This window comes from Struthio camelus, chromosome 9 (genome assembly GCF_040807025.1).
Source record: "Struthio camelus isolate bStrCam1 chromosome 9, bStrCam1.hap1, whole genome shotgun sequence".
Taxonomy (NCBI): Eukaryota; Metazoa; Chordata; class Aves; order Struthioniformes; family Struthionidae; genus Struthio; species Struthio camelus.
The window spans coordinates 28,097,725-28,124,623 of NC_090950.1; the positions used below are offsets into that span (position 1 = coordinate 28,097,725).

Consider the following 26,899-nt stretch of genomic DNA (forward strand, 5'->3'; position numbering starts at 1 on the left):
GTAGATGAGTCCTGGATATAGAATCAGCATGAAATGAAGGTAAGAAAGAGTTGATTGGTGTCTCTGCAGGCCTTGAGGGCAAGGGAAGTGCAGGAGTAGGTTAAATAGAGGTATAGCCTGGTATATTAGCAAGAATTCTGGATGCAGAGCAATCCATATGCATTCTGGATAAGGCTGTGCAAAGATTTCAGGGTACTTAGGGATGTTCCTTCTTATCGTGGGCTGTTTCAGCCTTACCCAGACTGCACCTTCTGTACTGTCCCTCTTAGCAAATACAGCACAAAGCCAAACCTCCAGATTTAAGAGCGTGATCTAGAGCCCTATCAAAACCCATGAGAGTACTCTTAGTGCCTTCAGGCTTTTTCAGGATTCAGGATTTCAGGATTCAGGATTAATCTGTTAACTTTAACAGCACCTTGTGAAGCAGACAGTGTTCTTATCCTTGCCGTAAAGTTGGAAGAAATCAACCCAGGGAAGCAATGTCTGTTATTCAAAGCCATGGGACAGCATCTAGCCAGGAGCAGAGCACTCTGCTCTGTGCCCGAGACCCATTAGAACAAGCACTGACTCGGGTCATTTAAGTATCTCGTCTTTTCTTTATTTGATAATTTCTTATTTGGGATTTTATTAGATATGCTTAAACATAGCCAAAACCTGGCGTAATCACTCATGTCATAGAGCATGTTAGCCCACACGTGGGTTCAATGACTGCAGTGGGATTATTCATTGGTAAGATATTTTAGGAAGTAAAGATATTAGATCTGCCCACTGAGTGAGGAGTCTTAGAGAAATCCTGAGACAGCTTGAGGGATAAAGTACTGCTCAATTAGCCCTGAGCATGTCCACATGCTGCAGCAATCTCCTGGAGGAGAAGCACAACAGGATCATTCAGTGGCACTCTCTTAGCTTGCTAGGACCCCTCTCAGCAAATTCTCCCATGCAGAAGCAGGTTAATATTCAGCATTCAGTCTCAGTGACCCCTTCAACATCAATTTCTGACTGGTTGGGGATAGATAGCAGCTAACTGTACTGTGCTGCTGCTGCTGCCTTGCTTAATCCATGATTTCATGTGAGGATCTCCTTGGACTTCCTCGTTCCAGTTTCAGTTTCACAGTAAAACGCACTTGGCACCCCCAGCTCTTAAAATGTGAGATGGAGTGTCTGGTCAGAGGTAGTAGGGAACTGCTGCAGTGTGTGATCAGCTGTTTTCTACAGAGATTCCTCAAAGGCAGCGCAGAGCTCTGGTTTCTGTTTCCTCAGGGCTAATGTCCTGGGAGTCTTTCAAGCAGTGACTCAAGCTGCGAGAGTTACTTCTAATGCAGGAATACTTTCATGTCTGTTTAACACCTGCACACCAACCTCTTCTCTTAGTCACTTGCCTTTGCTTGACTCTCCTTGAATATGCCTCTGGTTCAACTGAGAAAATGACCCTCTATCCGTTCTTTGAGAATCTCTCTGAAGCACTCCTTTCCCAATTGAACTGCACTTTCTAATTCAGTAAAGCAGCTGGCCCATGTTTAATGTCAAATGTCTGTTGTAATCTTACTGCCTTAACTGGACTTCAGTGTTGGGGTTTCTTGCTGTGTCACATACTCTGGTTTCTTGTTCTCCAGAGCACAATACAGACTCACTGTCAGTAACCTCTCCACTTTATTTTAATGATCCCCTTCTCAGTCCTTTGCCATGATTCTGTCATGCCTATCGTGCCACTAGAAAGCTCTCTATTCCCTTCTATTATATGTACCATTTCTCTTCCGTCTTCCTTGAAATCTCTCTCTTCCAGTGGTTTCCTCCTCAGTAGCCCCTGCCTGGATCATCCTCTCTATGCCTCTATGCCTTCACTTAGGGTGAAAAGATTTCACAAGACACCTCCAAGCAATCAAAACAGCATCAGTTACCTAGTAAAATGGAAAATTAAAGGCAGAGCAGTCCCACTTTTCTCCGCTTAAAGTCCCCAGCTCTGTCCGTACTAGCAGACGCATGAATGAGACTTCAGTATCAACAGATTCAACAGCCAAACAGAAATTAGATCCGTATCCAGGATGCAGATACAGCCTGTCTTAATCAGAAGAGCGCTGCTGGAGATGGAGCTGTAGAAAGAGCTGTGTATTAGTGACCCTGCTATCACCACCTCCTTCAGTGACCAATTTCTCTTTCTTTGAGCCAACTCAGACACAGTGAGGAGGCAGAACTACAGTTCTGACCAGCCAAATAAGCTAAATCAGGGATTCTGCTACCCACCCATTCATGTCTTTTGAGTCTGTACAGTGTGGCTGGTCACAGTTTGGCTCTGCGCCTTAGTTCCACTGCAGATAAAACTCTTGAGGGGTTGGTGGAAGCTCTGAGCAATTACTGAATAAAAATTAGACAGGGACATTGAATGTCTAGGACAAACAGCTGTCTGTGAAGTGCTCTAGAACGGTACGGATACATATCAATTTTGCATCCTAAAAGTATAGCAAGGAGTGTCTGTCACTGTTCCTTTGAATAACAAAGATGTTATTACATAGCAGGATTCAGAATCATTGCAGAATGTTGCATTCTGCAAACTCGCTGTTTTCAAATAAACCTGTTGTTCACAGACATTTTACAAGTTGTTACTTACCAAGATATCTCACAGATGAGCTATAACACTAAGGATTTGACAGCTTGCAGTCATTCAAATTACTATAACTACAGATTGTCAAAACATCTTGAACATTTCTGCAAAAGGGTAGAGATACTTTTTTAAAAAGGTTGTTTTTTTTTTTTTTACATCTGTGTAAGACAAGATTAGAATACAGGCTCTGGTAGAAGTGCTTACATTCTGACTACCTAGCATCCTCCTCCGTGTTTCCAAGAAAGGTATTCATCATTTCTGGATGTAAAAATCATTTAATAACTGCTGGTATGTGGGGCTACAAGTATTTCTTCACTCTAGATATGTGTATATGGATACACATATCCATATTTTCACTCTAGATATGAACGTACCTTGCTAGTTGGAAAACAGATTTCTAAGAAGTGCATGTAAAATACTTTGGAATTCAGAACCAAGAACCAGACTGCTACAGATCAGATTCAATTCTAGTTAATCAGCTGTCTTTCTGCTTTGAGATAACATGCATTCAGAATGAGAAATCTCAGAATATTTCGGAATCGGCCTCATTCATCTGGAGTTGACAAAAGCACAAAAACAAGCCTCAAAATCATCTATTTTCATTGTAGTACTTGCTGATCCAGATGCTTTAATACTGTTTGTTTCTTACTCATTTCTCTCTGCTCACATCTGCCCTTCATGTAACTGAAAAGAGCTCTGTACCGTTTGCTGTACAAATACTACTTTTTGCCTTTTGCTCCTTTTACAGGCTTTTCTCTTCCCTTTTCCTTTTCCTTTCCCTTTTCTTTTCCTTTTTTTCCCTTCTTTACTGGTTTTATTAGTTTCTTAAGTGCCAGGAAAGATCCAATCTCCTTCCGGACCATTAACCCACGCCACAGACTCTGGATCTGAAAAAGAGAGGAATAGTCCGGTTACCTCGAGGAAGAGGGTAAAAGCAAGCATGTGGAACAGTATTATTGGTGATTATTATTGGTGCAAAAAGCCAGGCACATTGTACTCTCCAAAAGAACCCCTTTTTCTGTATTAGACTACATTGCAGTTAGGATGGACTGCCAGCCACCTGGCTTTTTATTCTCCGGCTTCTTTCTGTGTGCTGTTTCTTCAAGGGAAATTCTTTATCCGGGAGGACACTAACACTGTTGTTCTCCAGACCCTTTCATTAGAATAATGAATGACCATGTCTACACATCTCAAAATGTCATAATTTAGTCCAGAGTCTCAGAAGAACAGTTTGGGAGAAACACATTAGTTCACAGAATAATCAATCACAGACATTATTGCGTGAGGGGAGTAAGAAAATTAGGCTCAGAAAAATCAAAGACTGAGAGTTTACCTTCTCTTCTTTCTTGCCTAGTATTTGTTTTGAGCAAATTCAGTCTGTGGCTCACTAGTGATACAGACTGATCTTCTTTTGGAAAAGAAAGAACACACAAAAAATGTGTTTTGTTCCGCGTGGCTGCACACTGGAACTTCAACTCTCTGCAGGCAGACTGCAGTCAGCAAGAGTGCAAGATGCCACCTGCAGCTAGTTGCATCTTTAAGCCAGGCCTTGACTTAGAAGATCCACCTTGTGTTTGGACACACTAACCATTCCCCTTCCACTGGACAAGGAACGACAAAAAGCTCTGTAGCCAGTTATAAGGGCTTTTCTGCTCGCTGTGACATGGTGGGGCAGAGGCAACCTTTTATTATGCTTGTCAGTGATGCCCAATGCTGTATTTCCTGATGGCTCCCTATATCCTACCTTAGCATGATCAGTAATAGAAATATTGCTCCACGACAGGTGATGCATGCAATGTTTTAAGATGTTTTTGGTGTTTGTATAGAGTGCCCTGTAGATTGTTTCAGAAGGTATCTGATTACTAGAACCACAGCTTTGTGTGTATGTTGCAGTGGCTTTTTTAACACCTGTACCTTTAAGATCATGGCGTTCTTATGCCTTTTTTCCCGTAAGTATTCCCAGATGGCAAATGTCCCCTGGCAGCACACTTCCATCGGAGGGTCTGTCATAGGATTCCCATCCACAAGCACCAGCTCCAGCTGCTGCAGACTGTCCAAGTCCTCGGGCAGCTGATGCAGCTGATTGTTCTGAACGAGCAGCTTTTGCAGAGCTGAACACAGAAAAGCAGACAGCTGCAGTGCAAAGAGCAGGACTGAGGTGGAACCCCACCTTCCCAGCTGCTAACTTCTCTCCTCTTTGGCTCCCTTACAATTACTGCACAAGTCCTGAACTATGCGCTACGTTCCTTCCTTCCCTTCTCTTCTTCCTTTTTCTAAAATGCTTACTGGAATTTGTGTCCTTAGGGTCACAAATGCAAAGACTATTTTTCACCTCGTATTTGGCATATGGAGTCTGGGAGCCATTTAAGGAGATTGTTGCGACAGTCAAGTATTTCCAGGTGGGTCAACAAGCCGATGGCCGGAGGCAGGCACTCCAGATGATTATTCTCTATATGCAGTTCTTTCAGATTCTGGAAAATATACGTACATGACTTTTCATAATTAAAGGATTTTTTTTTTAGCTTGTTGTATAAGCAGTGTACAGAGAATATTAATACATGCAGAAATTAGGTTTGAACACTGAGATACCACTGGGATGAGTAACAGGCACAGAGAGATGACACTGGCTATGACGTATTGCATTTTCAATAGACGCTGCCATGGCTTGAGGACACACTTACTTTTTTCCCTGTTGCTTATTCAGTTACCTGTGCTCCCACTTCTCAGTGCTAGCAGAGCACTGAAGTGTCCAACTGGTGGTTAAACCGGAAGAGTCAGGAACCAAAGTGACATTTGCTGTGACCCACTATATCAAGCCTTGCAGTGACCGGTCATGCAGTAAAGCATTGAGTTAGCAGTGTTGCAGCCCTCGGAGCACACAATCTGTGATTTTGACGCAAGACAATTTATGGTATTAGGAAAATAGGTAGAATTTGGTTTCAAACACTGAGGTTTGGTGCTATGCCTATTCTGACAGCCTTGGCCTGATGCTGCGCCCTTTGGACTACTTGAATGTTCATTGTCTTAAGAGATTAGGAGGATCTCCAGTTCTGCGTTTGGGAGCTGCTGAAGTCCACAGAAGTGCCATGCTGCAGCAGGCCGAGCTCTTCCTCCTTCTCTTGTTCCTACCTGCAATTTCCTGACGTCTCCTGGCAGACTTGTGAATTTAATTCCTTTATCTTGCCCCAGGTATAATCTCTCTAATGACTCCAGGAGAAAGATTTCATTTGGAAAGATACTGAATTGGTTTCCAGACAGGCCAAGGCACTTCAGATTTGCCAATCCTTTCACCTCCACAGGTATCTAGACACAGTCATTAAGAAGATACGTTATGTCAATAAAACAGTGATCTTTGCGATTTCATTTTTAGGGAACTATCTTAGGAAAAAGCTGTGGAGCTGCATTAATGCTGATGGATGAACATAGAATATTCCATTCATTAATATAACATTATATCTCACAATATGGTGTAAACTTTGGCAAAAAAATCCACGTTTTTCCTTTACTGGAAAGTTTTCTTATGCGGTTAATTTTATTTCTTTGCAGGAACATTTGTCTGCTTCTTCCCTTTCTTTGTATGCTTGGTGCAGGGGAGAGCAGTTTAAGTGACCGAAATCTGAAAGTGATTCTTTTGCATGAATTACTACTTCTGCAAAAGTAACCTTCAAGAAGAAAATAGCACAAGTGAAAATCTCCTTGGAAAAGGAGAGCTGCATCATATGGAAAGGGAGGTGTGTTCTGAGCTCTAAAATGAGGATGTCCGGGATTATTGTCTACTTATAATAGCACAACTTTAGGGTACGTAATTGTTTAGTATCAAAGGAACAGCAAATGTTAATGATGTTAAAGGCATTAACAGTATCCTATCCATTTTGAAATTGCTCTCTGCTCTGTTTCGGTTTGTGATATGCATTGATTCTACACAACTGTAACTCTTATTTTCCAGTGTACACAGAAAAAGATGCAGAACAACTGAACCAGTCCCTTCAGTCAGTATTTCATCTTTACTGCTCAACATACAGGTCAGAGTTTCCACATATTCCTACTTTTCTCTCCCTGTTTGAATACTCTGTTGTTGGTGATAGGCTCTGGTGCGTATCAGGATTAGGTAACAAGCCTTTACTACCTTGACCATCACTTGCTTCACTGAGTGCCAGTTTGATTGAGGTGCAAAGGACTCCATAGCTTTAATGGCTTTCACAATCATTCCAGTACCCTAAAGCTTTCAGCTAGTGCATAAGAATTTCTTAGTTCACAGACAGACTGTATGTAATCTCAAACTGGAATGGGGAAGCAAACAGCAAAGCAAGCACTGAAGTGCAGGATGTACCAGTGTTCCCTTACTGATAATATGAGACACTGCAAATATAGCGTTTGCTGAGAAGAGTGGTTTTACCCATGTGCCTGCACTGATTGCTCCATAGGCAGTGGCCTGGTGAGGAGTTTTTTAGGCTTGATGGAGACTTACGTGACTGTTCAAGAAAAAATGCAGTGAATGGTTAAGGCGCATGAGACAGCCACATACTGCATGGTAAATGCATGCTAAGGAAGGAGTTACATCTAACTGGAAACATTTAAATAGGAAAAACGAATCCACAGACTACCTAAACAAATGCAACATAATTTCTCACAGAAGAGGGCTGATACCAAGGTGCAACATGCCATCCCATGTTGGTAGGGGAAGGTGGCATTCAACTGTAATGAAGAACTTACTTAGCTTTTGAAAAAGGGAGGAAATACAATAAAAATGAAAATGAACAAATACCTCATGTATCTGATTGTCATCCAGGGCCAAAATTTCCAGATTTTTCATAGCGCACATTCTTTTAGGAATCTTATTGAAACAATTTTCGCTCAGATCTAGTATGCTGACACTGGTTAATCTGGTGAAGGACCTTGGTACTGTGTGCAGTCCAGTGTTCCTCAAGTAAAGAAGGGAAAGGGACATCCAGCAGCAAATCTCACGTGGGAGCTTTTCCAGATTGTTACCGGATAGTCCAAGTTCTCCCATTTCAGTGAGATTCTTCAAACCTGGGGGAAGTTTGTGCAGGAGATTATGAGACAGATCCAGCACAGCCAGTTTCTGGCAGTGTTGTAGTGTATCAGGAATGGAGGACAAATTATTAAAAGCTAAAAATAACTTAACTAAGTTTATCAAAGAGCCAGCTTCTTCTGGGATGAGACTGACTAGATTTTGTTCCAAATCTATTATTTCTAAATTAACCATATGACAAAGCTCCAAGGGAAAACTTTCAAATCTATTCTTTTGGAGGTAAATTTCTCTGAGTTGTGTCAGATTCACTAGTTCTTTGGGCAGACACTTTAGATTATTGTCAGAGAGTCCAAGCAGTTCAACATGATGTAGGTATTTGCAGATCTGTACTGGGATTTCATGCAAGTTTACTTTATAGAGCCTGAGCTGACGAAGGGCCTGCAACTTGCTGATGACAGGCAGTGAACTGTAAGACAGTGGATTGTTACTTAAATCTAAGCTCTGAAGACATTTCAGCTCCCCCAGTTCTTCACATATGTCCTGTATGTGATTCTGGTCCAGGTAGAGAACCCTCATGTTCCTCAGGTGATTGATGCCTCTCGGGATGCTTTCAATCCGATTCTTTTCCACGTGCAACTCTTCTAGATCTTCCAGACTCAAGACCTCTGGTGGGATAGTTGTCTGTTGTTTATTGGCTAAATCAATAAAAAATATCCTGTCCGTGACATGCATGGGGGAAAGAGCTTCCTTCTCTGGCACTTCATTCACTGGTATTTCTTGTGCGGTCTGAACATGGTCATTCTCAAAACGAACAGTTCTGCCTTTGGGATAATGAGCGTCCCATGTGCTGGACTTCTGGCTCTGCTGAGGTTCAGCCATCTCTGCTCCTTATTTTTAATTTAAGAAGAGAAAAAGATAAAAAAATCAACACTACTCAAACATCTTCCCGCTCTAAAGAAATATTGGAAGAGCTTAGTCTTTAGGGGCAGACTCTCAGTTTTACCATTGCAAAAACCTGCTGTTGTTCATTGATAGCGAAAGCTGAATACATATAATGAGACTGCAACTTTGAACCACAGTATGTCCTTCAGTACCCCCAAAGCCAAAATTCTGATGGTGACATTGTTTAAACTCAATGGGGCTGGATGAAGCAACCCTCTTGAGTCTTAAAGGCATATTTTTAAAAACACTGAGTTCTCCATCCAGCTATGCTGATGGTAAAACTGGTGAGAGTTTTATTATGAAAAGGTGGCACCTTTTTCTATGATACTTAGTAGTTTCTGAGCCGGAGAAATGCCAGCGAAGCTGATATTTATATTACCCTTAAATTTCTAATATTGCTGACGGTGAATGAATGAAGAATTTAACAGAAGAAGAAACTAGAATGGCAGGAGAAAAGGGTGGCTGCCTGACTGACCTCTGACGTCGACAGGACTGGATGGAAGAAACCTTTCAGCTAGCGTTTAAGAAATGGTAAGAGACAGCGGCAGCAGAAGCCAAGAGGCAGGTGTCCGTGAGCTCCTACCTGACCGCCTTGTCTCTGATGCCATGCTCCTGCCGGGAGGATATCACAGCTGCAGAGGTGGGCCGCGGCCAGGCGTCACCCCAGCGAGGGGGAAGAACTGAGAGAACACCAGGAATGGAGAGAACAATGCTAAGTTTCACAATCTAATTTAGCTGTTGTATAAAGGTATTTTCTTTTTGACTAGTTTTGAGCTCCCTGTTCAGGAATGACCCCTGCATATTGTGAGACAGGGAGAACGTGAGATCCCAGCCCACCGCCCTTGGATACAAGGGTAGGGTTAAAGACACTAGAAGGATTTATTCAGTGAAGGGGACAGACACAGGCTCCTTTGAAGTAACTCTGCTAATCTGTGTAACCACGCTAATTTCTATAAAGGGTCCTCTGAGAACACGGGCAGACCACTAAGTAAATATCCCAGGGATAAGTGATTAAGGTATTACAGACTCGCTTGGCTGTGAGTAACATCACCTCTGTTTGGCTGCCAAACCTATCCTCTTACTGGCGGCAGGGCAAAAGAGACGCCAGCCAGAAAACTGCTATGCGAAGAGCCCAGGATCGCACGCGACTCTCAAACTCAGGCTCCAAGAACACCACAGCGCGGGCTGGCGGCCAAGGGCTCGTGCTTAGCATCGGGTTTGAGGAGGAAACGTGCGTGTCAGGCTGGTTTCGCGGAAGAATGTCACCCCATGAGGCCGTGGGGGGGCGATGGGGTGATAAATTCATTTACCTTGTGGCTGTGCTGCACGTTTCCTAACTCGCGTGTCACACCTGCGTCGCCTTCATCGCAACGTGGGCGACGGCAGCCGCGCGACAAGGGGATGTACCGCGTGCCTGGGGCTGCCTCGCCAGCTTTACCGCCTCTTAATCCCTGTCTTAGGGACCGACTAATATTCCAGCATCCCACGGCGATTCGACATAAGCTTTTAAAACACCACGTACCACAAAAATCCCTCCCCGGCGCCCCCCGTCCCCCCGGGCGCTGCGCCTCCCACGCCGGCCGGGCCTCGCGGGCCGCGTTGCCACGGCGGCTGCCGGGACGCCCGGCCGGAGCACGGTGCCGGGCGCGTGGGGCTCCGCGCGGCCGCCCAGAGGCACGGGAACGGGCACCGGGGCCACGGCCGCCCCCGGCTCTCCGCCGACTCGCTCGAGGCGTTGTCGCGGTCACTAGTATTTTATGCGCGTGCGGAGGCTGCGACGGTCCGGTTTTTGCCGGGAGCCAGCAGGATGTTCTGCTCTGCGGGAGAGGGGCGCGCGCGCGGCGGGCGCTGGGGCCTCCCCGGGCCAAGGGGACGCCACCGGCTCGGCGTCGCCCCGAGGCGGGGGGCGAGGGGCGCTCGGCTGTCGTGCTGCTGCGCCCCGCTCCCTCCGCGCTCAGCTCGACCCCTTCGTCCTCGTGAAAGACGGGGCTGCAATGTCCTCCCAGAGTTTGTGGAGATCAGCTCTGAGATCGGATGTTAAGCTCGAAGCAGTTCGGCCGAGCTGGCAGGGGCAGAGCTCCTCTCTTTTCTTGCCAGACAGAGCTTGGGTTTATATGGGGAGGGGGTTGTTTAAGAATTGGTTGTAGCTTATATGCATCCATAAAGTTCGCAGACCCAAACTGTTTCCGTCACTAGGGGAGCAAGTGGTCAACGGGACAGGGCTTTGCTCGCTGCTGGACTCGACAAGGCGGCTCGCAGTCTCGGATCTCATTCCTGGTTTTGGAGGGCCTAGCAACGGACGTAAGTGCGCTTTCTCTGCTTACAGACGGCCAGCCACTTCCGCTCCTTGTTCCAGTTTTGTCAGTGACTCGTGCGTTTGTGTCTTTGTGCCCGAACATCCCACCCTAGTATTTACTAGGAGCTCGTGTGGATGTGACCTGTTGGCGTGGCGACGCACTGCCCGGTGCCATCCGCTGCTCGAGCAGCACACGCAGGCGGAGGGGTACGTCCTGCCAAAACCCTCTGCTTTAGCTGCTGTTCGTATGCCAGCTCCCCTTCAGGGTTGCAGCTTTCATATTGCAAGGCGGAGGGGAGGCCCTTGGCTGCTGCAGGATTCGCTGCTCTGCAGGTCTCAGCGAAGCTGAGCCTGACTCCAAAGCTTCCCCCCTTCCTTCCTCTGTTCGTACTGACCTACTCAGCCACAGCATGCACTGAGTTAGCTTTTTACAGGGAAGAAAAATCTGTCTCTGTGAATATTAATTTTGTATTAGGCTCAGATTCTATGTGATGGCAAATCAGAAATATATACGTAAGTCTACATTTTGTTCTCATGCTTTCTCCATCTATCTGCTGTATCTGTTGTTTTTCTGTTATATACCGAGAAGTATAACTCTTTTAGGACCAACCCATTTTTTATTGTTATGCAGCACCTGCCACAACAGAGTTTGGGTCCTTAGAGATGTTGCTAAGCTACCATAACGATACAGGCAATAACAGTTTGTTTTGTTTTCAAGCAGGTCATGTCAGTTCTTCCAGATCTTCACCAGCAGTACTTGCAGGCCTGCCAAAAGTTGAGCCAGCCTGAAAACCCCTTCATTGCTTACATGCTTCAAGAAGCTGATAAAAATGATAAAATGTAAGGAAATAACACACAGCATGTTTCAGATGCTTCTGAAAGCCTTCAGCAAGATAGCAGGACCACAAATAGAACAATGAGAAAGTTCATGCAGTTTCAGGCCTGAACACAAATCATGCTTAGCTCTTACTGCAGAAGTTCTCATTTAACTCATCTTGACATCATCTTGGCAGAAACTTTTAGCTATATATCCTTTCTAGGCAGCTTTACAAGCAGTAAAATCAAAGTGAAAAACCTACAGGATGGTGCCTTTATGTCCCTTAGAGAAGCCAAACTCAGTGTCTAATCATCCTAACTCCCTTCCTTCTGTCTCGCTCCTGTTTAAAAAGCCCCAGCTGCATCCTGTTAGCTTGCAGCTGGTAATGCTTCCCTGAACTGTCTCTGAATCCTGACAAGGTATTAACCACCCAAACCGTATCTCGTTATATGGCTAAATAGGGCTTCCTCTCATAGATGGTCTTGGGCTCAAAGCCGGTTGTTCTCTGGAGAGAGAACCTGAGGAAAGATGGTTTAAGGAAACAATTGTGTAGTTTTTGGTCCTGATGGCAGGATAGAGTAAATAAATGAAAGGGAACAAGTGAAAAGGACATAATGAGAAAGCTCCTAGGGTAGTCTGCTCTTCTTCCATCTGTTCTCTCCTCATCATGCTTCTTCCTACTTCCTGTGCACACGTGCTAAGTGTGGTCTTGCAGCTATCGAGGCTTCAGCATATCCAAATGGACAGTGCTGATGTACAGCCTGAATCATGTTGTCTGTCACAGTGCTACCAAAGTTAGCTGCATGCAGTTCTGAGAAACATGCCAGTGAGGGCAAGCGTGGATAGACTTCTTATCTAGAGAGAGAATTCATTTTTCTGTATGATTTTCCTTCTCCTGAGGTCCTTACGTTTTTATGTTACAACAGATGGACAAAAGGGATCACATTAAGAATAGCTGGAAATAACCGTTTAGTGCCAGTGCAGAGAGTTACAGATGAAGATCTTCAAGCTCTTGCTGCCACCTTACAAAATACTGTATTTGTCACAGGTATGTTTTCTCATATTAGCACGGTAATTTCAAGCATATATGAAAAAAATTAAGCCATCTTGTTTTCAGCCCTAATTCATCGTTATTTCTTTTTGCTTAGAGATAATTAGTTGTAGATACGCGTTTGTCATATTCTTCATCTTTTTCAGGGTTGGACCTTCGTTATAATGTGTTAACTGATGATGGAGCAAAGCACATGGCAGAATTCCTTCAGGTGCCAAAATGATGTCATCTGTCATTGACCTGTGATTCATTTGGCTATGATAATATTTTTCTGTGGTGTATTTGAGACAAGAATGTATTGTTTTGGCAAAATGACGTTAATTTTGACTTTCGCATCCAAATCCATCCCACTAGAATCTCACATTGCGTTCTCTGGGGAAATTTGTAATTTCTTTCCATGTATTGGTAGCAAAAGAGGCAGTAGTTTGGCGTTTGTCTAGTGTATCATGAGGAGAGAAAGGTGGAATAAACAGGGGAGGCTTACAGTTCCCCAGGGGAGGCTTTTAGGCTTACAGTTCAGTTCAGCAAAGGATGTGATGGTAGGGTCAAGTTGTGCCTTTGCTTTAGATTCACAAAAGTTCACAAAATGCCTAAAGATTTGCACCTGGGCTTGACCACCTGCCTAATTTGTTAATGTTTGTACCTAGGTGGCTATTCTGAGCCAGGTACTGATGGTAAGCCCTATGAGGACCTACAACCTACGTGTTTTTCTGTCTCCCCCTCATCATCTGATGTACTTTGTTATACTTTAACCACTTCCCCACATCAGGGGCTGCCTGAAAAGCAGAGGCTGTAAGCGTGTGTGTAATGCATCTCCTTTTTGAAAACTGCAGACATTCTCTGGAAAAAAAAAAAAACTCATTGCTTTCCCCACTGTGTGTTCCTAAGGAAAACTCAACTCTGCGCTACCTTAACCTGATGTTTAATGATATCGGCACAAGCGGAGCAGAGCTGATAGCGAGAGCGCTCCAGGCGAGTATTAGTCTGTACTCTGGGAGATCTAGACAATGGCATCTAGTTGGATATTTTTACTTTTGATTAACAGTACTAGCTGTCCTGCCAACATCAAAATTGACTTGAAATGTCACTCTGTCTTCAGTCTATTGCTGTAACACAGAAATTCGCAGAATGTGATTACTTGTTTTCCCAAGGAGGACTTTAGAAATCAGATTTCAGACGAAGAGAAAGTTGCCCTCTGTTGCTATTAGTATTTAATGATCACAACTATCACATAGCTGGATTTTTCTATGTGAAAATTCTGAGACTGTTTTATTCATCAAAGTGAAATATTTCCTCAGCAGCCGCAATTTCCAGTAGCTCAAGCTGCTTTTTCTTTCCTATTTCTGATCTAAAACTCACTGCTGGGCAATAATGCTATGGGTTTTTCCCTTTGAGAAACTGATGTCAATACTTGCCTTGATTCAAGATGTCTGAGACATGTTTTCAAAATTTTGTATCACAGTAGCAGTATAAAAACATGTTTATTATTTTTAGTCTGGTTTCCTAAGGAAATGAGGCTTGTGTGTAAGGCTTGCAGTGTTTGTGAAATGACTCGCGTGAGCTCTTTCTTCCTCCTTCGTGATCTTTGAACCCTGAGCTAATTTCAGCTGAATCTGACAAGTCTCCAAAACGCTCAGGTTCTACGAGAGGATCGTACCGCACTGGGTTTGCATGCAGCCCCCAGCACTGTTTGTGCATTTCTGCAGCAGTGTTTCCTGGGTTTGCTCAGCAGCTGGGTGGCACCTGTAGCTGAGCCAGCTCAGGTGGGATCCGCGGGTGAAGGAGGCAGAGAGAAAGAGGTGATGCCTAAGGTACAACAGGGAGAGGGGGTACTGCAGACATGTAGGACACATACAAAGCCAGAGGAAACCAGGCTTCATTAGTTCTGCTGCTCACAGGACTGTGCATTTTGTAATCTCTTATTTAATCAATTGTAATCTCTAGTAACGAGTGAGTACAGGGGTACTGAGGAATTACAAATACAAAACTACTGCGCATGGCACTTAGAGCTTGATCCACCAAATGAGATATTTGATGTCCTCTGAAGTTCTATGGAGGGAGAAAAAAAGATGTTGACTTTTCTAGACCTTCCAGGGCAGAATTTTATTTTGCCAGTGAAGACTTCAGTTCTGCAAAGACTTATACCCTGGCTTGACTGTCTGCCAGGAAGTACTACTGTCAAAACGACTGAAGTGAAATGGCTTCACTGAACTTTGATGGGCCATGTGCTTTAAAAGCCTCTGAAAAATAAAGCAAACTCCTAGTTTCTTAAAAACAAATTATATTTTTGTACAAAATACACATAATTGATTTAAATCAATTTTGGTCTAATTTGCATTTCAGCTGCCAATTTCAGCATAAATTTCTCCCTGGAATATTTTCATGAGTCTGAAATTTGGGAACTTACATCAGAGAAACAAAAGTTCTCAAATCATCAGGTTTTCCATCCAGACTGTCATGCTTTAGATTCCACTGTGGGGACCCTGAGCCAAGTGCTTGCTCAGTGTTATCAGCTAGACACTATTATTCTACAGGGATGTTTTTTCTTTGTGTGACAGCTAGCAGGATTCATAGGAAAAAGTACAGTGTTGTTGTTCAGGCCATTTCAAAGGAATTGAGTTCTTTTTATTTATTTTGTCTAGAGGAATGAAACACTTCTATACTTGAGAATGACTGGAAACAAAATAGGAAACAAAGGTGGGATGTTCTTTGCTTCAATGCTGCAAATTAATTCAGTCTTAGAGAAGTTAGATCTTGGAGACTGTGATCTGGTGAGTAACCAGTAAAATTATCGGCAGTGACATAAAACTAATAGTATTTCGAGGGTATTACAAAGGACTGGCAGTGCTTAATTAGGGGGATATGCCATCTGTTGCCACTTACTTCATGTACTGTGTTACCTCCAGCTATCGCAAAATGTAATGTTGCAGTGCATACTTGGAAAGGCATGTTTCATAGAGCACCTGTGAGATCACATTTTATGATATATTAGGACTGCTATGTCCCTGAGAGTTCAGGTGCTTGGCTTTCATGTTTTGCAAGGTTTGTTTCTGCTGTTCCTATTTGCTATGCTGTCTAAATCCTGTGTAGTTCACATTGAAGAAGGGACTTTTATGAATAGTTCTTTTTATGATGGCTCTTTTGTGAACTGTGCAGTGCTACAAAGCCTGGAAGTTATTCCTTCCCATAGCTCTGTTGTTCATATCAGAGCTCAGTCCACAAAGGATGTAGGCACAGCAGTGCTGAATTGAGGATAATGGTACCTAATTTGATTTTAGATGACCTGCCACCTGCCTGAGTCAGGTGCTGAGACTCCCTCTACACTGCGTGGGGAAAGGTAGGAATGGGTGCACGTGCTGAGCAGGGAGTTTCCTGCTCTAGCCAGTAAAAGTCCGTGGAGGGTTTTAAAAATTCACTTGGGGTTAAGGCATCAGGTTGCATTTGCAGCTCTGAACTGTCTCCTGACCTGAGGCACAGACACCTGCTTGATGGAGGTTTCTCCTTGTGTAGTAGCCTCAGAGGGGGCTGGAAGGCAAAAGTGGTTCTTTTCCTTGCCTGAGAGAGTTAGATCGTGTTTCTTGCCTTGCAGGAGAATGCTCTAACCAATCTAGAAGTGAAATTAAGATGGGGCACTCAGTCTTCTTATTCATCTATTGGGGAGCTATTCATCTGTTGGGGAGATAACAAAGTTAGGCAGGAGGAGTAAGTTTGACTGTAACCTAGATGTTGTGACTATAACCTGGAAGCAGGGAGAGACCTGGCATTAGATTAAAACTTTATAATAAACATTAGTTTCCAGGAATTACAGAATTTTCTGCCAAACTGGGATGGGAAGTATCTTTTAGAAACTATGAAGGGTTTTCCAAATACATAAACAAGGAAAATGTAGTCAGTGCAGCTAAGATGTATTTGAAAGCATAACATGGTTATACTTGGTAGGGAGCTGATAGATAGTTGATTTAAAGTAAAATAGCTTCAGGTGTAGATAAGCGTATTTGTAAAGTAACATAAGTTGGTAAACAAAATAGAAGGAAATTAAAAAAAAAAAGTCAGGATTTGCCTGTATCCTAGAATCTCTGCACTGCATTAATTCACATTTAATATGAATTTACATAACGGACGAAAGTTAGCCAAAACTGTTACCAAAGACCTCAGACCTCCTGATTTTGCATCATAAATCAGGAAAACCAAACTACATGATCAAATTTAAATGAACAAATATCTCTTTGAGATGCATCATTCTTGCTTTTTCTTCTCTGAGTTGCCAAAGCTGCCAGTCGTTTGTAGCTCTCAGTCTGATTCTGCTCTGTTATTCCATAGAGACTGGTATTATCAGAAGGTACGTTATGTGTCTGTAAGCACTTGCTAGTGCACTCACATCTCTCCAAGGTACGTGGAGGGAGAAGTAATAGTATTTCTGATCTGACCTCATTTGACAATCAGTTCTAAGAAGTCGTGATAATTTTGTAGTTTGAGCTATATGGGATGGGATGGGTTTCTCTAAAGAGTTTATTTTCATTTTCAGGGTACACAGAGTTTAATAGCGATAGCAACAGTCCTGACTCAGAACAAATCAGTTAAAGCAATAAACCTGAACCGTCCTTTGCTGTACAGCCAAGAGGTACGTAAGCAGACTGCAGCGTCAGCTCAGTCGGAGAGATGCGTAAATGCAGTAAATACTGATATATTTATGCACTTCTGGACTACCTGACTACGGGCTTCCTTACAAAGTGACGTAAGTGGTTGCAGGAACATTCTTTTTCTCCTTCTGCCTCAAGTCGTGAGTGCTCATAGGCTGCTTCAGTGTAACTGAAGGGTAACTTTTCTTTCTTTCTTTCTTTCTTTCTTCATACACATGCATTTGTCAAATAATGAGCTAACGAAGATGGCTTGATATTAATGAACTCAGTATTCCTACTTTTCTAGCATGGAGAGTTTATACAACGTTCAGCAGACGGAGGGAGAAACGCTGTTTAGCAGGAGATGAAGGGAAGAACAAGACTGCTGTTTATTTGAGCTGTGTGATGCAAGGGTAATTGTGAGATCCCACAGCCTAAAGGAGAAAGGCATACTTTAACAGCATGCCGTATTCAGTGTGCTGTTTGCTTTTGTTGTTTCATCATGTGAACTCAAAGCATGAATGTAGCAGGTGATTTACTGAAAATTTTAATGAACTGATTAATACAAAAGCTATGATGCATTTGCCGTACAAAACAAAGATTAAAAACTCTCCAAAATAATCAAGCACTTAAAAAAGGAAACTGCAAGGCAGTGGTTGCTGGGGGCTGCACTGCAGGCCATTAGATGTGTACATGCATGCAAGAGATGTTGAAGAGTTTCAGCTAGAGCTCCACAAGTCACGCAGCTTCTGTGCATCAGGGCTCCTGCTGAAGTCTTGGCTGCAGAGCTGGTTGTGGAGATGGTTTCACCAGACTTGCAGTTTTCAGGTGTTCATGAGATACACAGTATTTTGCTGATGGCAGGATGAAGTAATTAAACGGTCATGAAGGCCAGATCTTTCTATATCCTGAAAGTGATTTTAACAGTTCAACAAATTTCAGTTGTTTTGTTTCTACTAAGGCAGGGTTTGATCTAACTAAGCCCTGTTTTGGAAGTCAATTTAAACTATTGCTATTGAAAATATTGGCCAGTCATTTGTGGGAGACTTCCCCCGGCCGTTAGTTCCGCCTTCAACTCTTACCACTTGCCTGAGGCCTATGGGTTGTTGCCTTATTTTTGACTCAGAATTCAATTATTATCTTAGCTAAATGCGGCAACTTCAAAATGAACTTACTATGTCTTACAGTGACAGGACGTATTTTTTCCTATAGTTGATTCTGTTGCTTTGAATGGAGTCATGTAAATGTGTCATGACAAAATATTTCTAATGTTAGTGAAGGCTTACTCAAACAGTTTTGTAAGAGCAACGACTGGAAATACTGATGCTCCTGATATTTGCAGGGATGCATAGTACTGTAAATCTGCAAATATCTTTTTGGTATTTTTCACTTTTTTTTTTTTTTTTCCCCCTCCAGTGTCTTTATCACAATGTTTCCTGGCTATCTTTAAGATGGCTGTAGTAATGTAACAGAACACTACTAATGACCAAATCCTGCTGTTAGTTGTGTATCTTCCTTTTACTGAAGCAAGACCAGATCTTATCTCTAAGTTGAGTTTAATAAAACTGAGTGTATCTTTTTAGGAAGAGAGCACAGTTCATATAGCTCTGATGTTGAAAAGAACCTCTTCTCTTGTGGAACTGCATTTGTGCAAACATGAAATGAAAAACTTTGGTGTAGAGCGACTATGTGAGGCATTGTATGAAAACTGCAGCCTGAGATATCTTGATCTTAGCTGGTAAGAGTGATTACATGACATAGACCTGATTAACATTAGCCACTTACTTTCTTAGGATCCCCTTTAAAAAAAAAAAAAAAATCTGTGCATCTCTTTTAGTAATAAAATAACTCGTGATGACGTGAAGTTTTTGGGAGAACTACTAAAACGGAACCAAACCCTGCAAATCCTAGATCTCAATTCAAACCGAATAGAAGATGATGGAGCTATCTACCTGAGTGAAGCCTTGGCTTTGTGCAACAGGACCCTTCAAGCGTTAGTATTTAACTTCCCCAGAAACTGCAGGAGTAACCCCTGAGCCCATAAGAAACTCACACTTGGCAGTGACTGAACGGACATCAAAACTGAGTGCTTGGATGTTACTGATCAAAATAGAGAAGTCAAACAAAAAGTTCAAAACCTTTTGGTCTAACTGAGAAGGGAAAAATGAGCGTGAGAAACAGATTGAGAGGGGTTCATTTGCCTTAGCATAGGTGTCTTGTGCCATTTGAAACATCCTAAGGCATATGGGATGTCCAAAGGGTGCTGGTGAGTATGCCACAGGTTCTACTGGAGACCTGCAGCTGGTGACCTTGACGGGACACACTAATGCATTTCAAATGGCACAGGAGGCCTGTCTTTGGGTAATTGAAGCAAGTCCCCTGCAGCTTTGCTTGCTAAAACAACGGGCTTTGCTAAAGCACTGCCAGTAAAATACTATGCCAAGAAATGTCATTCAGTCCAATGTGCTAAGGCCTTGTGTTCACCTTCCCTTACTGCCAGTCCTATTCATAACTGATGTTATTTCCTTTTTCTCTCTCATCTTGGGTCCTGTTATCCATTGCTGCATGGTCTGACATGTGCTTGTGTGTACATTTCAGGGTTTTTTTTCTTTTTTTGGTTGAATCTTAGATCAGTTTTACAGTGGTTCCTACCATTTTACACTTGATTCACAGCTTTCACAGTCAGTCTAAGAGGGGAAAAAAGAGGCTATTAGATTTTAGAGGTTTTTTTGGTTTTGCGTTTTGGTTTTTTTTTTGGTTTTTTTGCACTCTGAACATAGAGGCCCCATGCTGCACAAGGGTTAACAAACCAAGGTCTCCAAGTCTTCAGATTTTTTTTTTTTTTTTAAGATAATCAGATCCCATGCAGGGATAAGGCTCTATATTTGTTGATTCTGATCTTCAACGCTTAAGAAAAAATCCTCTGTTTAAGTTAGCTTCTGGGCGAGCCCAGAAGAGCTATAATCTCTCTATCAGGGTATATTTTGTAGCCTGCATTAAACCATGCACTGGCAGGCTGTAAAAGCTGATCAAAGGTGTTACCTGAAGCCATTAGTTTTAAGTAGCAGATTGAGGAGGTGGTGGCTGCTAGGTGCCTCTGAAAGCCTTCCAGGTTCACTAATATAAAAATAACTGCCACTTCACAAAGATCAAAGCTTAACCTGGGTAAGCGCCAAGGCTTGGACTTCAAAGCAGACTAAACACGAGACCTGGCCACCATGCAGTAAGTCACTGACACTGAAGAAATAAATAGTGAATAACCTTGCTGCGTGAGTCAAGGAAGTGTTTTGAGAAATAGTATAATTCCATAGGCCAAATTGCTTTTAGCAACCTGAGAAGGATTTTTATAATAGGACTTGACCTGCTGCATATTAACAACGATATAAAACTAACAATGGGAATTCAATGCTTTGGCCTCTACTTGCATAATTATTGTTTCTGTTTATTAGGTTATCAGTAGCAAGCAACAATGTAAGTGGCAAGGGACTCGTAGCTCTTTCAGATGCAATGAAAACAAACATGGAGCTTTCATATATTTACATTTGGGGGAACAAATTTGATGAAGCCACCTGTATGGTAAGCGTTCACTTCTGAACTCTTCTAAGAGGGCTGTTTTATTTATTCATTATAATCACTGGGAAGACTACACCAACTAGTGAATAAGATCCTTAATTTACTACTTTATTATTATAATATGGTGCTCTAATGACCAGAGATTCACTGGACAGCAGCAGACCGGAACAATCCAAGTACTTGCCTAGCCTGTCTTGTCTTCTAGTGTCTTCTATGTAGTCCAAATGGATGGTAGAGCATCCTAGTAGGATGTTTTATGTCGGATCTCTGTTTTTATTAATTTCAGGCATTTTCAGAATTAATTCAGACTGGCCGCTTGAAACCTAGTTGTACAGATGTGGAACCATATGAAGTGGATGGACACATTCACCTTGCAGAGGTCTCCCATGGCCTCAAGAAGCATTACTACTGGACACCAAGTTTTGGGGAGATGAAGAACAAAGATGCTAATGCCAGTCTTGCAATTGGAGCTGTTTCAGAATACTTGTGAGTAAGATGGCAGTTTGAGGCACTCACATATACTTGAGGTTTTCCTATCTTGTTTCTAGTAAAATAGACTATGTCAAACTTGCTGCACGTTGTTTCTTTAGAGCCCTGAGGCCAGAAGGAATCTAAAAACATTTGAAAAAGGCATTAGTGATTAAAATATCAAAACAAATGTCTCCAGTATGCAGTGACCTTAAAATTTGATGCTAAATAACGTCCAGTCTATTAAAAGCCTCTTGATATGAAAACGCATTGCTCTTGTTGCAGTCCTTTCTATTGCACACATCTGTCTTTTTGCCTTATTGTGATTAGATGTAGTTCCAGGGTTCCCTGGTGATAGATGAATTTATTGGAGTAACACACTAAGAGGAAAAATACTTTCAAAATGGCATAACACTAAGAGTAGCACTAGGCATTCCTGGCAGTAATGGCAAATAAAACAGTCACTGGCCACAGAGGTCACATAAAGAGTTCAGACCATAGCAGTGCATTCCCAGATGGTGGATTTAACTCTTAGCAGCTGAACTACTCAGTGCTGTTTAGGAGACTCTCTCAGTTTAGGATCGTATAAGGTGCTTCCTATTCAAAAAAGATGTGGGGCTGGTTCAGAGCAGTAGCAGAGCCTGTGCATACAGAGCATCGCGACCAAAGGGTGCCCTTCGCTAGGGCTGCCGCAGAGAAGAGCTGCCACTGCCCTGCCTGGTTGCAGACTGCAGTCAGGCTTTAACATAACTGGGAGGGCCCACAGGTGATCTTACTGTGTTTCTACAGCCTGGAGTACAGCCAGGCAGATCAAACAGATTAAAACTTCTGGTCAAGACTGCAGCAGGGCAGCAGCTTTGCTTGAGAGCAAATCAGATATGCTGTAGAACAAGATTTGTGTTGAAGCTGAGGGGGTTTGGGCAAATCCATTTGTTTCTAGTGTGCTCCATATACTCTCTCACCTTTTACTTGCTTGTTTACATGCTTTTGTTTTTCCAAAAGTGACTTACTTTTTTAAACAATGGTAACTGAACTTAAGCATTTAGCCAAAATAACACAGGCACGTCAACATTTTTACTAATACTTAAAGCTAATGAACCTAGTTTACTGACACAAATATTTTAATTAACTTGCAGACTGTAGTTCTTCCTTGTACTACAAATGAAAAACAAACAAAAGCTGGTATCCTTTTTTTTTTTTTTTTCCTATCCCTTGAAAACTGCTTAAAAACATTCTTATCGTAGTCAGGTGGCAACTCTGACACACGAATAAGACAACATATGCACATGATCATAGTTAAAAACCGTTTAATGGTTTGGATACAGCCTTTTTAAGAGTTTGTGAATAACTCAGTTTCCTTTTTCCACTCACACTGCTCATACTCGTAGAAGTGACTAAATCTATGCTCCTAAACAGAAAAAGTGACCAAATAGGACAGCCGTGGTTTGCTCAAAGACTTTCACTAGTACAATCTTCTGTATTCCTAAATGTGCCTGATAAAAATGATTATGAAGAATGAGAAAGAAATTAATCCTTAAATATGTTTGCAGGCAGAAGAGCTAGGAGAGCAAAGTAAGAGAAAAAAAGAAAGTGATTTCAACAATATATCTAAAAGGCAGCTATGTAACTGCTGTTTTGATTCTGTATTACCATAGTGGTGGCATATAACCAGGGAGGTGAATGGATACACTTATCAGGGGAAATGGCCAAGGTGGTGCTAACAGCTGTTGTACCCAGCCATCTACCCCCTTTTAGAACACAAATTAGTCACATCCTGTTGCTCCAAAAAGCTCTCAGTGTCATTAAGGGACTTAGAGGTGACCCTGCAGGGTAGTTAACAGTTGTTTTACTACGCACAAGTTAACAGGGAGGAAGGATTCCCTCTGCTCCCTCAACCTTCCAGCCTGCCAGAGCCAGGTATGAGATGTAATCAAGCTTACTTTACCCTCCGGAGCAGAAGTCCTCATGTTCTCTTCACAGAGCAGCTTATCAGATGTGACTTGCAAAAGGTGGATGCATAGCAGGAGCCTAGAAATGAATTATGTCTGTGGCCTGTGTAGGGACCCATAACTTGTGATCATCCTGTTCAGCACAAAGTCCATGGGTCACAGGTGTGGGAGCCCTATTCTGGATTTTAACTGTTGTTGCACAGGAAGAACAGTGCAATGAAAAAAGTTGATACACAGAACTTATTGTTTGAGAAAAATCTGCATGCTATCAAAATTGTTTTATATAAAATATTTAACCTATTTATATTATATTAAATTCTTTATTATAGAGTAGGTATGCTGTAATATGGGTCTGGATTATCTCCCCCCCCTTCCCCCCCAGTGTTGCTTCTTGGAGCATTGCAGATTATTCTTCGATACTCTAAAGAGAGAGTGTTCTCAGTACTGGACTTTGATTACAGAATTTCTTGCTAGAAAAATCAGTATGAGAGTTATACTTAGGTAAAAGTTTCCTACGTATCTTTCCTTCCCTTGTCCTGTATATTAACTCCAGGCTAATTTCATTGCTCAAATTAAGTCTTAAATTACATTTATGAATAGTATTAGCTGTTCTGTCAAACTGCTGTGATAACAGGGAACTAGGACTACACCGACAGCAGTGTTTTATTTTGAGTCGATTAGGTACGATGGCAGTGTCATACACAAAATATCACAGGATAAATGGCACCTACTTTGAAGAGTGCTGGCATATTTTTCTGAAATATTTTTACTCTACCTGAATGCTTACTTAACAGCAAGATGTTTGGCCCATGAAAGCATTCTGCTTTATTGATATTATCAACAAAAATAGCTTACGTGTTATAGTTTACTTTCTTAGTCCTTTGTAAGAAAGGGCTGCAGAGTAATTCTTACTGAATTTTATATAAACAGCTTCCTGCAAACTAAGATAATTATGTAAAATATTGTATTGCTTGAAGAGGCTGATACCAGGGACGTTATTGCTTTTCTTTCTCTGATAACCAAGCCCTCACACTGTTAAAAGAAGCATCTTGGATTCTTTTGAATGAGAATTTACAGTGTTTAATGTACATTGTCCACTACTATGTTCTTGCAAATAAGTTATTCTAGTAGCCAAAGCAAAAATAATCCTTTTTTTTTTTTTGGGGGGGGGGGGGGAAGGGAATCTGCCTCCAGAACTCACAGCACCTTGCAGAAAAGCAGTATTTTGGCCCCATTTAAAAGGGGACAGAAAATGACCAATCCAGTAGACCAGTGGTAGAACCCAGGTCCATTGAGTCCTTCTGTGTTCTAGCCACCAGACATAAATACCACCTTCTGTAAAACACCGCAACTTTCTAAAAAGAAAATAAGATACGCATTCTGATATTAGAGGAATTCCTCTAATAGCTATTTTAGCATAAAGGTACATCTTCAAAGCACTGTGTTAAAAACCCCCAGAAATCTCCAAACCACCATGGTGTGTGTGTGTGTGTGTGGGGGGGGGGTGGAATTAACCTTTCACCATTCTCAAGAGCAATTACACTAGATTTGCATTTAGAATAAAGCTCCTGTTTAAGTTAAATTGAGCAGACCCAAAACATCTTTTCTCAGAAGAATCAGGTATTTTTTCTGCCAAGAAGAAAACGCAGTAATCCTTGCTCTCTTAGTATGCTGTGAAAAGGGCTGCCTTGTGTCCTTGTGACTGGCTACTTTGGTGGTGGTTATGTTAGACTCCTTCCCTCTTCCTCTGATTGCTACCCCTTGTAGTTATAAACAGCAGACACAAGGTGAGGGAAAATTACAAAACAAGTTTATTAAAGTAAGTGTAACATAAAGCACTACAGCTAAATATGTACAACTCCCTCCCTTCCCAAGGGATTATAAAATTGAGAGTTGAGCTATATACAAATAAGAGGAAAAATTGTATATACATAAAAGATGCTTCAAAAATAACTTAACCAAGAATCAGTTATTAGTTCTTATCTGAACTTAGTTCTGTAAGGCTTTATCAATAGCCTCTTCAAGATCACAGCTCTGGAATCCTTTACATGGGACTTGTCCATACTTGAACATTTCTTCAAACATATTACTCAAAAAAGTTGCCATGCTCTGTGCCTACATCTAGGCACAAATTCTGAAGCAAGTGAGTTAACAAAGAGTTATTATAGCGTAAGTATTTCAGAACGGCCAATTCATAAATTTCTAGAGGCAGATAACCTATTCAGGCAAAACTTGCACCGACTTCAGTGCAAACGTGACTGAGATAGTATGAAACGATGGTCTCGCCGACAGAAATCACGTGATTTTCTCTGAATTACTGATACCAGAATTATTCGTACTCCCTCTTCATTTTGCAGGTAGGTCTCAGGAAGAAGTATGCCTGAAATGATTTTGTGTTTTCCCCTATTAATCCCTCATACAAATTATCAATACTGTTTTATATCTTGTACCTCCAAAACGAATGTGGAACCCTTAAGCCTATGAATCAGATATGCAGCTGATTTCCATGCATCTATCAGCAAAAGATACAGTACAGACCTGCCTCTTCAGGTCCTACAGCACCTAGCCTGAACACTCCTACAAATTATATATCTAAAATCTATATTCTAGTAAATGAATACAGTTAAAGGAGATCATACCTCAGCAGCTGAGATATCCTCACAAAAGATGAGGATAAGAATCAAGACTCTCAGATGGGGACTCGAGAGTGCAGGTCACTAAATTATTGCTCCAAGACAAAACTACAAGCCTGTGTATTCTATTAAGAAAGGTTAAAATTGTCTTGTAAAAAATAATGACTATCTTCTTGTCTATAAAGAAAATTAAATGAGTAATAAAGCAAGTGTTACTGTTATAAGTATCTAAACAAGATCCTGTATAAATCTAAGCACTGTATTTTTTAAAAAGTCTGAAGTCTAAGAATACAGTAATAAGCTATAATTTTAGAAATATAAAATAGTCCAAACAAACATTGTTATGGAATGCATTTTCTATGTAGGAATGTGAATTTTTTTTCCCAGAACCAATTTTCTCTTGTGATCATATATCCTGGACATGTTAACCTTCAGGTACTTTTCCTCAGGTAACAGCAGCATATCATTAGTTCATCTTCCACTGATTTTTAAATATGAATTTTATTAATCGCAGAATGTTGTTCTTTTTGCAGTACTCATGACTGAAGCTATGTCTATCCAAAGATTTTACTATCTTTTCAGACAGAAAAAGCAATGAGGAACCTCAGGACAAGCTACTTTTGTTACATAGAGTCAGGATCCTGCTCTCCGACTCTTCAGTTGTAAATGGAGCTGACAAAGGAATCCTTCAGGTATTACATCAACAACAGAAAAAAAAGCTTAAAAAAGTGGTGGGGGGAAGGGGGCCTGAATGGATGCCTAACAGAAAATCAGAGAACTTCATCCATTGTCCTTTGCCAGCATTATAAAGACATCAGCTGTTCATAAATGTTGTAGTACAGATGAGCAAAGCAAATAAAGGTCAGAAAGGAACGGCAAGAATCTGCTTCAGTGAACACAGTTATAGATGCCTGCAATAAGAATATTTCTGGGGAGCAGGGATGTACTTCATGTTATGC

The 26,899-nt window shown here is 41.9% G+C and overlaps 2 protein-coding genes across 4 annotated transcripts; one reads left to right on the plus strand and one right to left on the minus strand.

The window, feature by feature from the left end:
• Positions 1-26,711, plus strand: LRRC34 (leucine rich repeat containing 34). 3 transcript variants are annotated; one of them, XM_068954495.1, is made up of 16 exons: positions 1-39; positions 4,904-4,998; positions 6,146-6,397; positions 6,546-6,621; positions 10,731-10,835; positions 11,552-11,670; positions 12,574-12,695; positions 12,845-12,909; positions 13,587-13,670; positions 15,341-15,469; positions 17,224-17,319; positions 18,901-19,055; positions 19,155-19,310; positions 20,767-20,893; positions 21,177-21,376; positions 26,523-26,711. In XM_068954495.1, the coding sequence occupies exons 6-16, from the start codon at positions 11,555-11,557 to the stop codon at positions 26,536-26,538; spliced, it is 1,266 nt and encodes a 421-aa protein (XP_068810596.1). In that variant the 5' UTR covers positions 1-39; positions 4,904-4,998; positions 6,146-6,397; positions 6,546-6,621; positions 10,731-10,835; positions 11,552-11,554; the 3' UTR covers positions 26,539-26,711. The 3 variants fall into 3 exon arrangements, with proteins under 3 accessions (XP_068810596.1, XP_068810597.1, XP_009672035.2); XM_068954496.1 differs by lacking the exons at positions 1-39; positions 4,904-4,998 and having other exon boundaries at positions 5,900-6,397; XM_009673740.2 differs by lacking the exons at positions 1-39; positions 4,904-4,998; positions 6,146-6,397; positions 6,546-6,621 and adding an exon at positions 8,485-9,065.
• On the minus strand, positions 34-10,068 carry LRRIQ4 (leucine rich repeats and IQ motif containing 4). The gene is given in 6 exon segments (XM_068954503.1): positions 34-3,486; positions 4,514-4,769; positions 4,922-5,070; positions 5,729-5,902; positions 7,365-8,473; positions 9,118-10,068. Coding segments are annotated over 6 exon segments (1,881 nt in total). The 5' UTR covers positions 9,143-10,068; the 3' UTR covers positions 34-3,318.
• Positions 26,712-26,899: the final 188 nt, after the last annotated feature.

Coding starts and splice junctions, on each gene's coding strand:
- LRRC34 (XM_009673740.2), top strand. Junction 13,671..15,340: donor TGATAGCGAGAGCGCTCCAG/GCGAGTATTAGT, acceptor TATTTTGTCTAG/AGGAATGAAACACTTCTATA. Junction 17,320..18,900: donor CTTTGCTGTACAGCCAAGAG/GTACGTAAGCAG, acceptor GTATCTTTTTAG/GAAGAGAGCACAGTTCATAT.